The sequence below is a fragment of the Aethalodelphis obliquidens genome, unplaced genomic scaffold, assembly GCF_003676395.1.
Source record: "Aethalodelphis obliquidens isolate GAN/ISIS:26980383/991018 unplaced genomic scaffold, ASM367639v1 scaffold58, whole genome shotgun sequence".
Taxonomy (NCBI): Eukaryota; Metazoa; Chordata; class Mammalia; order Artiodactyla; family Delphinidae; genus Aethalodelphis; species Aethalodelphis obliquidens.
Window position 1 is genome coordinate 9,714,811 of NW_020838002.1, and position 12,354 is coordinate 9,727,164.

The following is a 12,354-nucleotide window of genomic DNA, read 5'->3' on the forward strand; positions in this document are numbered from 1 at the left end:
TTTTTTTTTTTTTTTTTTTTTTGCTGTACGTGGGCCTCTCACTGTTGTGGCCTCTCCCGTTGCGGAGCACAGGCTCCGGACGCGCAGGCTCAGCGGCCATGGCTCACGGGCCCAGCCGCTCCGCGGCATGTGGGATCTTCCCAGACCGCGGCACGAACCCGTGTCCCCTGCATCGGCAGGCGGACTCTCAACCACTGCGCCACAAGGGAAGCCCGGTTTCTAATATTTATATGTTCCCAACAAATAGGACAGAAACAATTTAAATACCGGGAGCTCTTTAGTATAAGAAAAAGAAAAGTCCCTGAGGAAATTTCTGGAAGGATTTCAGGAATAAAGCTCTGTCTGAAAAAGCAAGTTAGAGAGCTTTTAAATGAAGAACTGTATCTGAAATAAGGGGTAAGAAAGCTAGGGGAGGTCAAAAACAAAGGAACAGGGGACTTCCCTGGCAGTCCAGTGGTTAGGACTTCACCTTCCAGTGCAGGGGGTGCGTGTTCGACTCCTGGTCGGGGAGCTAAGATCCCACGTGTCTTGTGGCCAAAAAACCAAAACAGAAAACAGAAGCAATATTGTAATAAATTCAATAAAGACTTTAAAAATGGTCCACATCAAAAAAAAAACCTTTATAAACAAAAAAAGAAACAAACAAAAAACCCAAAGGAACAGAGCTGTGTATACAGGAGCTGAGGATGTCCTCCAAAGAAAAGGGACAGGGTCTTATCAGCGTAGCGGGTGACAATCAACAGAAAGAAAAAAAGGTGGGGGGAGAATCTTGTGAATACTTTAGTAAAGAGAATAAACATAGTTTTATGGGTCTATTTTATTAACATTTAAGTAACAAAATAACCTATAAAAACATTTGAATATGCACTTATTCACTAAGCTGAGGACTGACTCTACTTGACTTTCTGAAACTGGATCATATTTTATAATTAGTACCTATGAAAAATGGTCTAGCACCCACTGTATTGTCACTATTGCCTCACATCTTAGGGAGAAGTGCCACTTCTAGAAAGCTGAAGAAAATATACTGAACCAAAAAAACCAAAAATGTATGGAAGAAATAAAATACAAAGAATACTAAAATAAAAAACTAAAATAGTGGGCTTCCCTGGTGGAGCAGTGGTTGAGAGTCCGCCTGCCGATGCAGGGGACGCGGGTTCGTGCCCCAGTCCGGGAAGATCCCACATGCCACGGAGCGGCTGGGCCTGTGAGCCATGGCCGCTGCGCCTGCGCATCCGGAGCCTGTGCTCCACAACGAGAGAGGCCACAACAGTGAGAGGCCCACGTACCGCAATAAAAAAAAAAAAAACACAAAACTAAAATACTTAGAAAGGTATTACAGGAGACATGCTTCATTATATGAGTTATTCTTAAACAAGAAATATCTAGGCCTAATCCACCTCTGCAACAGCTTTTGCATTGTTATAAAGATTTGTTATTAATGTTGACAAAGAAGTAGAATAAAAACATATTTCCAACATAGGATTGGGACACATTTTTCCACAATTTCTAAAAAAGAGATGCACGAAAAAGGTCAGAGGGCTATTTTAGATTCAAATAAAAATACACTGTAGAATTCTTTTATAAAAGAACACAAGGAAAGGGAGATTATATTGCATTAGACTGAGCCCTTCACTGTCTGTTGTGTCCTAATGTGTCAAGTCTTGGTGTAACAAATTAAACTGCTAAGCAAACAGAAGAGCACAAAAGTCAAAAAGTTCTCAATTACATTAAAAAAATGCTAATAATAAAAAGCATACTCTGTAAACTACTGTGATTCTTACAAGTAAGAATCGAGAATATATATGATGAAAATATAGCAAGACAGATAAAGAGATAGATATTAGAAATATGAGAGAGGCATCATAAAATAAGACGGCTTTAAAAAGTACACTGAATATTAGATTTAGGGAAGTACAATCCAGAACACAAATATTTATTGGATGTGATAAGATCTCACATAAGATCCCCAGTGATAATGATGAACCACAAGTTACACTGCATGTATTCTGCAACGTGATACAGCGTCAAAAGGGGAAATGCAAATATTATCTAAGATGTTAATGACAAATGAACATATTAATGTGTTCAAATCACTATCTAGTTCTTATTTCTTACCTGAGACTGTTGAGATCAAGATCATCTGTATCAAAATCCGAAAGGGGCTGTGGAGTATCACTTGGACCATGAGACTGCAACACAGATGAACTGGATGATATGACTGTGGTTTGGCCTGAGGGATGGATGGTTTTGAACTGGAACTGTGGACCCATCCACAGACGTCTGTGGGGTCCGGTGTGCGTTACAATTTCTACCTGGAACAGATTAGGAATCATGATTGAAATGTATTAGGCTCTCCCTTTGAGAGCCTTTCATGATCCACCCCCTCACCCCAGTCTCAGCTCTGAACACTCACGTTCTCCAAGAAGCCCATCTTAACCAAGTGGAAGAGGGACAGGGCATCTACAATCAAAAGGTGATGACAGGGACTTCCCTGATGGTCCAGTGGTTAAGAATCTGTCTTGCAATGCAGGAGACACTGGTTCAATCCCTGGTCGGGGAACTAAGATCCCACATGCTGCAGGGCAACTAAGCCCACATGCCGCAACTGGAGAGCCTGTGTGCTGCAACTACAGAGCCCATGTGCTCTGGAGCCTGCACACCGTAACAAAAGATCCCGTGTGCTGCAGCTAAGACTAGGCACAGCCAAAAAATAATAATAATAAATAAATAAATATATATTTTTTAAAAAGGTGATGACAATAGCAACCTATAGAGACATTCACTACATCCCTCTACAGGTTCTCACCAAAATATATCAATACCAGAAACTCGTTTTGTGTATGTGTAAATATATGTGTGTATATGTAAACACAAATACACACACACACACACATGCACCCCACATATATAACACAAAAATCACATGAGAATAAAAGGATCAGTTGCCTGCCTCATATACCGAGCACTGGCTCCCTAGGGACTACGTTTTTCACTCATTCTAGACAGTACTTACCACTTTGTGGGCATGCAGTGAATACTACACCTATCAATCCACAGATTAAAAGTAATTCCTTCATTGAGGACCAAGCTCATGACAAATGTGAAGTTGTTCTTGAACTATCCAAGGAAAAGAAAAGGTCTGAAATAATTTAATACCCAAAGCCAGTTTCTTTCCACAATTAAACACTATAATATTTACTGCCCTCAAAATCCTCCAAATTTCATTTTTAATGTAAGAGAGGACTATATATTTTCCCTCAAACTAGATTTGTCTTCAAAATACCATTTCTTAATTAGATTGTTTTCTCAACTACCATGAACATTCACATAGGTATTTTAAATGCTGCAAAACAGTAATAACAGAATGCTTTATGAATTTCATGCTCTAAGGAGGGGGTATGGAATGTTGCCAATACTAGACAATGCAGAGAGTAAGACACAGGGTAAAACCTAAAAATAAACATGTGATTTTACAAATGAGCGACTTGAATAAGAGACTAAATATGCAAACCTTTGGTAAAACACTATTTCTCAATGTCTTGTAATTGCTACATCCACGTCTGTATACATACTTTATGGAACTGACTTGCCACGTGCCTTAGTTTTGCCCTGAGTTCTTTTATATTTAATCACATTTCTCTGATTGCAGTGATTAATTCTTAACAAAATGTAACTGAAAAGGTTCACGGAGTGCAGCTCTGTGTTTGTAAGTCCTAAAGGGCAAAAGCATCACGGTCTTGGAACAATATTCACATTCCCACCAAACACAGGGAGAAAACTACTCAGATTTAGGACAGTGATTTCTCATTCAAGAAGTTGTATTCAGCAATGTAAATGAGGCCACAGATAAAGCATTCTGTGTATTTTAAGCTCAAAACCATCAGTGTCACAGAGCCGAGAGGTAAACAGATGCCTGTGCAATTTCACTGAGGCAATGGCCAGATGTTCCTGCTCACTCTCCTGTTGTATGCAGTACAAACATATTGTAGATACTTTCACACTGACAGCACACATTACCCCTTTTTCTAATTGAAAAGTGGAAGTGAAGGACAGTGGTTTCTTTGCCAGCATTCTTTTTTTTTTTTTAAATTTATCCTGGTATCCTCAAGAAATGATGTATCTCCATATGCATCAAGATCCTTCAAGGATCTTCCTGGGAGTATTTTTGGTGTGATGAAATGTATGTCACCTAGAAACAATTTGATTCTCCAGTTCCCAGATTCCCTTTAGTTTTTCGGGCTCCCTTCCCTGAGAAAGCAATGAAACTGCACCCGGCCTCCACTGAGGCACCTGTCTGATGAAAAGCCGCTGGATTGGTAATCTGAGACCAGTCATTAACTTCACCAAATGATGTCAGACTTGAGACAGACATAACAGCATTTGTAATGAAGTCACTTGTAATCTCATCATTTTGAAATCTGCCTGAGTATCTTTTATTTCAAAGCCCTTGAGATGAAGACAGCTTCACCTAGCACGGAGAGGAAGGGTCAGTCGAAGCTGTTACAGGACTGGTTTTGAGACCGCTAGAAGCGGCATTACAGGAGCTTAGGAAAGGAAAGCCAGGCGGGCACTTGTGTAGATTAGAATGCCTAACTTTCGTAATCAAAGTATGGGCCCAATCTTCAGAAATTGTTGCCTCCACAAAAAAAAAGCCCAAAGACTGTTGAAAGGCTTCACTGTTTTAACAAGGCCCATTCTTATTTTAATCCAAACAGTCCACCTGAAATCCAAGGTCCTGGGGGATATGAATGGATTGTTTGAAAGATAGCATATTTTATGCTCTCTGTGTGAACGCTAATGTATACACATATATACATATGTATATGTGTGTGTATAAAATATATGTATCCCTGCAGCAGTATTTATGAGAAATTCTTAATATGGAAAGACAATTGATTATTTCTTGGGGAACCTAAAAAAATCCCAATTCTGCCCATTTTCCTCTAAGGAAAATAATTTTTAAAATTCAAGAAAAAAAGAGCTAATGGATCTCTGTTTTCTGTCACTTTAATAGACCCAGTGTTTCAGAGTCTTACCTGAGACAGCCACTCTTCATCTTCCTGTCCACTATGGTCAGAAGCTAAACTGTCATAGGACCCATGCCGAGTAATGGGCCCAGGACTTCCAGGGGGAACCACTGCAGGAGAAAGAAAATGTATTTAAACAACTTTTATCCATTCAGTGAAAAAAATGAATGTGGGCATAACCATCCTGAATACTGTGGTAATTTATAAGCTAAAATAAGACATTCAATGCACAATTCAAATAATTAACGAACAAGAAAGACTGAGTTTCTGAGGAATAAGAAAAATCTCCAAATAAGAGTACACTTTAAAAAACATCTGCAGGAATTTAGTCATTACATGTATCACTGTTAAAGAAATACACAACTAATTGCATCTTAACAGCACAAGTACATTAAGGAATAGTGACAATTCGATTGCCCATGCACCAATATAATTCCTAGCCTTTAGGACACTTCAGTCCTCTCCATCTAACAATGAAATTAATTTAATGCAGTTCCTATAATTCAGGAAGGGGTTTTTAAAACAAATATCAAATAAGATTCTTTAAGAGTTTATTTAATAGTTCATATAAAGGGAAGGCATTAAAATATTTTTAATTTTAAAACACTTTTAGTTCCTAAAACATTTCATTTATCCAAAGAAATGTTTCATTTTTTCTGGATACTTCAGTAGTTTCCCTGATTCTTAGGTGGTAGGATATAGGCTTTAAAACACAAAGAGGCTGCTTTCTCATAAAAAGAAGAACCTTTGCTTAGTCAAAGCAATAAAATGATTCAGCAAACATTTATTGAGTTCCTAATGAACCAAATACCATCCCAACAGAAACTTATTTAAAGTCCCATACTATTTTTTTAAATTAAATTTAATTTATTTATTTTTGGCTGCACTGGGGTCTTTGTTGCTGAGTGCAGGCTCACTCTAGCTGTGGCTTTCAGGGACCACTCCTCGCCACGGTGTGCGGGCTTCTTATTGTGGTGGCCTCTCTTGTTGCGGAGCACGGGCTCTAGGGCGCGCAGGCTTCAGTAGCTGCGGCACTAGGGCTCAGTAGTTGTGGCTCCTGGGCTCCAGGGCGCAGGCTCAGTACCTGTGGCACACTGGCCCCGCAGCTCCGCGGCATGTGGGATCTTCCCAGACCAGGGCTCAAACCCATGTCCCCTGCACTGGCAGGCGGACTCCCAACCACTGTGCCACCCAGGGAAGTCCCTAAAATCCCATACTATTTATTTGCTTATTTTTATTATAAAACAGACTTCATTTTTAAGGACAATTTTAGGTTCAAAACAAAATGGATGAGAAGACAGAGATTCCCCATATATTCTCTCCCTCTGTATACATTTTAATACTAAGAGAAATAAAGCAATAAAGTACTGAGGGGAAATAGAGAAAAGAAAAGGATGAGGACAGAAGAGGATGGAAAGTTGGTGAGTATTAAAGAAACCTAGAAGAAACAGAAAAGAATGAGAAAAAGAAAATAATCTCAGAATTTCTACCACCCAGAGATAGGTATATACTTCAGTATGTGCATTTTCCTTAGGCTACATTCCTAAAAATGAAATCAAAGGATATGAACATGTCTAAATTTCTTAATGCATATTCTCAGAAAGAGTTACACTTCCATGAGCAGTGACTGAGAATGCTAATCTCACAGCACTCTTGCCAGAACAAGGTATTTTGAAGAACTAAATCTCAGTGAAACAGATATTAGTGAAGTAGACAGAGCAGAACACAGGACAAGATTTTAAAGAAGACGTACTCACAAAAACCTTATCTTAACTATCTGGGAGAGGAGAAATGATACCAGTCAATTACTCATCAGAGGGAGATAAATAGTATTAAAATACAAGATTTGCAGTGGTTAAAACTATTAGCTATCAGTTCTTCAGATTCATAGTTCTACAGCTGAGAGGCATGCTGGCATCTGGCACAAAACACAAGTTATCACCAAAGCATAACACCTAATTTCTTAGGATTTTGAATATCATGAAGAAAAGAATACCATAATAATCAATTAATATTTAAGCATCCTTAATAATTTTGGTGTATATTGCAAAGATGATAAGTAAATTTATGTTTGCAAAGGCTGAGTTATTCCCTAACCATTTGTATTCTTTTTAATAAATAAATTTGATATTAAATTCTTAATACAGAACAGAGCAAGAGTATGCCTCAAAACCCCACTCCCTAAATACTAGTCAAGAAGGCAACTATGGACAAATATCTAGAGGTCAGGACACACTTTGGAACGCAGTTGAGGTGAGAGAAGATTTTAAAGAGGTGAGGTATGAATAGGCCATGCAGATATCTGAGGGGAAAGTGTTACAGAGAGAATATCAATTACAAACATTTTGAAGTGGGAACATAAAGGAAATGTTTCGGTAATGTCAGGAGGCCAGTGTGGTTGGGTGTGATGAGGCAAGTTGGGAGTGGAAGAAGAATCAGGAAGGCAAACGGGGCAGGGATCAGCAGATGGTTTACGGCTTTCTTTTTTTAAAAAAAATAAAGCTAGGGTAGACAGAAAGATATTGGAAAAACTTAAGAAGAAGTGAGAAATTATACCCTTGTGTTACCAACTAGTACCTAATGTGAATTTTTTCCAGGAGTTTACAATGTACTCTACACATGCTGAGCCTAGGCTACTACCTATTGCAGAATAAGCATTCCATAAGTATTACGTGAATAAATGGAGTTTTGCATTCTGGAATAAGTAATGATACCAGAATGGTAGAACACTTATTCATCCATCATCAAAATGGGATAAACCTGGGAATTCCCTGGAGGTCCAGTGGTTAGGACTCCATGCTTTCACTGCCGAGGGCCTGGGTTCAATCCCTGGTGGGGTAGCTAAGACCCTGAAAGCTGCAAGGCACAGCCAAAAAAAAGAAAAAGGCAAGGGGTGGGGTGGGAGGGGGGATAAACTTAAAAATAATCCAGGGCTTCCCTGGTGTCGCAGTGGTGGAGAGTCCGCCTGCTGATGCTACTCTTTGTTGTGGTGCGTGGGCTTCTCATTGCGGTGGCTTCTGTTATTGCAGAGCACGGGCTCTAGGCGCACGGGCTTCAGTAGCTGTGGCTCACGGCTCTAGAGCCCAGGCTCAGCAGTGTGGCGCACGGGCTTAGTTGCTCTGCAGCATGTGAGATCTTCCTGGGCCAGGGCTTGAACCTGTGTCCCCTGCATTGGCAGGTGGATTCTTAACCGCTGCGCCACCAGGGAAGTCCCATTGGATTATTATTATTATTATTTTTTTTTTTGCGGTACGTGGGCCTCTCACTGTTGTGGCCTCTCCTGTTGCGGAGCACAGGCTCCAGACACGCAGGCTCAGCGGCCATGGCTCACGGGCCCAGCCGCTCCGCGGCATGTGGGATCCTCCCGGACCGGGGCACGAACCCGTGTGCCCCGCATTGGCAGGCGGACCCTCAACCACTGCGCCCCCAGGGAAGTCCTTTATATTCATTCTTGGGTAGAGTTCAAGGAAGTAGCAGGAGATTCCACATGTGCAACAGTAGAGAAGCTGTGCACATAGTGGGTCTGCACAGCTGAGCCTGTGACAACCTCTCTAAGTCCCCTATGGATGGGATGATGACTATTTACTATGTGTCCAAGAGTAATATGGACAAGGTCCAGGGAACTGTCAGACTTTGAAAAGGCTTTGAAACAAGGACGGATGTTGCAGAGATCTATATGAACCAATAGCCAATGATCGGGCAGGGAACTGGGACATCTCAGTGGTGAAAATAAAGATAAAATGATCCCTGGTCAGGGAACTAAGATCCCGCATGTCACGTGGCCAAATAAATACCAGCTATTATTTAAAAAAAGGTTATAGTTGATGAGATTAATTTTTCTGTACTTGTTAGGATGGAGGCACAAAAGAGGACTTAAGAGAGTTTATTTATAAAAAAAAAGTTACATATATTGCAAGCCTGAGTTTAATGGACCAATATACCTACCTTCTATCTAAAGAAAAATGGTTAGTATCTTTTACTTTTACCAACTGTTTTAGATAGTTAATAATCTTGGGTTAGGAAAAGGATATGGAATTTTGAAATAAAAATCTCTGCCATGTTCTATCCCTACCTTTAGTACAGTAATTTAAAACAAGCCTATCCATCTAACTAAAAAGGAAACACTGTCAATTTTCTTTAGAGAATACAACTTCAAAAGTACTGCCTGTACACACAGGCATTTGATAAGTATAGATCAACTACCAAGGGCAGGATGAGCAGATCGTTATGAGGTAACTGTGAGGCAGACTTTGTTTATATTGTGTTCTCAGGAAAGCAGATCATGCTTCTAGTGAGTAAATAAAAGCTAAGAAAAAAATCACTAAGTGTATTTTGCTGTCTTACAGTGATATATGAGTGTGTGTGTAGGTATGTGTGTATTCCTATGAATATATTTATATATTTTATATGTGTTTATGTACAAAGCAAACAAAAACAAATCTGCTTCAGCACTGACCTTTGCAAATTAGTCCTGTTAATCAAAACTCCCAAAAAACTTCCAAGTCAGTAGAACAACCTAAGTAAAATTATGAACAAAAAGATTTAATGGTCCTCTGATAATACCCCTACGTCTGAATCCCACGTAACAAAATTCTCAATTTGAAAATGGAAAATGTCAATTCATAATATAACATCTCAAATCCATAAGTAGTCAGGAAGAGGATCAATGAGTATAGAATTTTTACAAATTACCCACATAAAATATAGTAATTAGATAGAGTTATAAACATTGTATTAACAGATATCTAAAGTGACACGCTGAAATCTCCTTTTTTTAAAAATTTTATTTGTGGTATGTGGGCCTCTCACTGTTGTGGCCTCTCCCATTGTGGAGCACAGGCTCCGGACACGCAGGTTCAACGGCCATGGCTAACGGGCCCAGCCACTCCGCGGCATGTGGGATCCTCCCGGACCGGGGCACGAACCCATGTCCCCTGCATCGGCAGGCAGACTCTCAACCACTGCGTCACCAGGGAAGCCCAGAAATCTCCTTTTTAACACTAGTTAATGGAATATTTGAAGGTTAGGATATGTAGGTTTGAATCAAGGTTCCAAGAATGAGTTATTACTAGTCCTGGAGAAATGTAAAACTCTCGACATTTCAGGGTGTTTTACCCGAAGTAATAACAGTGTACCCTCAATTCCAGGGAATCAAATTCTTTCGAAAATCCCCAGAAAGTAACAGCTAGATCTCAATAGCCTAAGTTCATCCACAACAAATCTAACCTTCTAGTTGAAAGAGAGAGATACATTTTTACCATTAATATATTGAATACACTTTATATTAGAGCAGGTAATTACTTTTCTCAGTGTATTGGGCATGGTTTAGATACTCCAGAAAAAATCAGATCTCCTAACTATGGAGTTTATAACAGGGCACACAGGATCTAGATATTCCATTAAGATGAAAGAATAAAAGGAATAATTATTTGCTCCCAGCACCATCTGTCCTTAAAACAATGAAAGAAAAGAGTTGACAATGCATATGAAAGTTAAAAGACTAACCACATACATGTTATAAGCATCCTTTTTATATAAACTGACACAAAGCATAATGCTGAACAATGAGCAGTGCTTATTTATGAACCCAATGAAGGGAAAATCTATTTGGTTCTGTTATGTTCTTGTTCTAGTCTTCCCTGCATCTCTTGAACTCCCAGTAATAAATTCTCTTAGCTTCAGAGGACACAGCTGCTAGTCAAGCACAGGCTCTCCTGGAGCGAACTCCATGCTCCCAACTTTAGGAGATGCTAAAAAGCTGCTCTACTCCCTGAAATGAATCTTGGTAGTACTGGAATCAGGGAAATCTACTTCTCAAATAAGGGGGCAAATGTTGATCCAAACAGTATCTCATTTTTTATGTGAGATGTAGCTCTCTGCTTTAGCTTCTATTGCAAAACCTAAAATATGTTCATATGCTGAATAAACAGCTCTAGAAAGAAACGCAGAGAGTCTTTTAATATGAAGAAACAAAAATGGATCCAAAGGTTTTTATTGGGAGAAGTGAGTGAGAGCTGGGTCATACCGACAGCAGAGTGGGCGGTAGAATAAAATATTCTTCAGATTCAGGACCAGACACAGCTTTTGTTTTCTCCTACTCCATACCATATCCCCACCAATCCTCTGTGAACAATAAAACCCTTACCATGCTGAAGTCTTTAGTGGAGACCTGAGAGGTGAATAATGTTGTGCCAGCATTATTCAGTCCTTTAAGTTATTTAGGGGAACAACAATTCCTTTTTCTAGCAACAGAGAAATTTGTGAGTTAAATGACATCATGCTGCCTTGAATGAAACAGCTCAGGCTCAAAGTTCACCCAAAGGCCAACAGTGATAAACTCTCATCCAAGGACAAACTTCAATATATTTTTGGTACTTATTAAAAACAGCATTTATATAGCAGCCATACAGTAAGAGAGGGTTCTTTACCAAACTCTGTTTCTGATCAGAAAGCACTCAGGATCTTAGGAAGAAATTCTGCTTGGGAATGTAGTTTCTTAGTACAGAAAATAAAATTTGCCTTTTAACAAGAAAGGCTCAAATAGAAATAATCCGAAAGCAAAATAGTCTAAGGCATTTCCTAACGAACAAGCAATTCACAAAAGAGGAAATACAACAGCCGACAAACACACATAAATAGTAGTAATCAGAGATTTGCAAAATTTAAGAAGTTATGCTTTCATACTATCAAACTGACAAAAATTAAACCCTGGTCTTTTTAAAAATAATTTTTTAAAAAGGGAGAAGGCTCTCAGGTCAAAAATACCACACCTAACTACCTTAAGATAAAGGTACCTACTTATATTTATTGAGGGAGTGACTCTTACCTCTACTGAACTCTGTAAGTTTTCTCTGTAATTTATAAATGTTTCCATTTAAATGTAAAGGAATTCACTGGATTTCACACACAGAGTAATCAAGCAATAGCACGATATATTACTGGCTGATCTGTTTATTAGGAGCCATCTCCTGTATCCGTGCAACAACAACTGAAGTGTTACAATACATAAAAGGGAACAGGCTTTACCTATGTTATATATTAAACGGATCAATGATCTTCCTTGCACCCTGACCCTGCGGTACCATAGATGTTCTCTAATTAATTATTAAAGTTTTCTAACAGTCAGTCGTTGTACATCTCTGGTTTCACTTTCCTTTCATTCTACATTCCCAGAAGAACGGTCACAAGCAATATATAATTAGAAAAATGACATACCCTCATTGTTTATGAGATAATAGATTTCACTGGATAACTGACAACCCAAGGTGCATCTCCTCCCTACCGTGCTCTGTCTCCCTTGCCCTACCCCTAAAGCATCATATAA

The 12,354-nt window shown here is 39.3% G+C and overlaps 1 protein-coding gene across 10 annotated transcripts in view; it reads right to left on the reverse strand.

Moving 5' to 3' along the window:
- The window catches only part of BCAS3 (BCAS3 microtubule associated cell migration factor), a 574,202-nt gene that overhangs the window by 286,081 nt on the left and 275,767 nt on the right, over positions 1-12,354 (reverse strand). For 9 of the 10 annotated variants that reach the window (XR_003428780.1, XM_027087291.1, XM_027087292.1 and 6 more), the window contains 2 exons: positions 5,040-5,140; positions 2,119-2,315 (listed from right to left, as the gene is read on the reverse strand). Coding sequence is in view for 9 of the 10 variants with exons in the window: in XM_027087291.1 (XP_026943092.1) it covers positions 2,119-2,315; positions 5,040-5,140 (298 nt within the window). In the remaining variant the exon portion in view is untranslated. Of the gene's footprint in view, positions 1-2,118; positions 2,316-3,016; positions 3,121-5,039; positions 5,141-12,354 lie in introns of those variants that run through there. The other variant, XM_027087299.1, reaches the window with a different exon arrangement.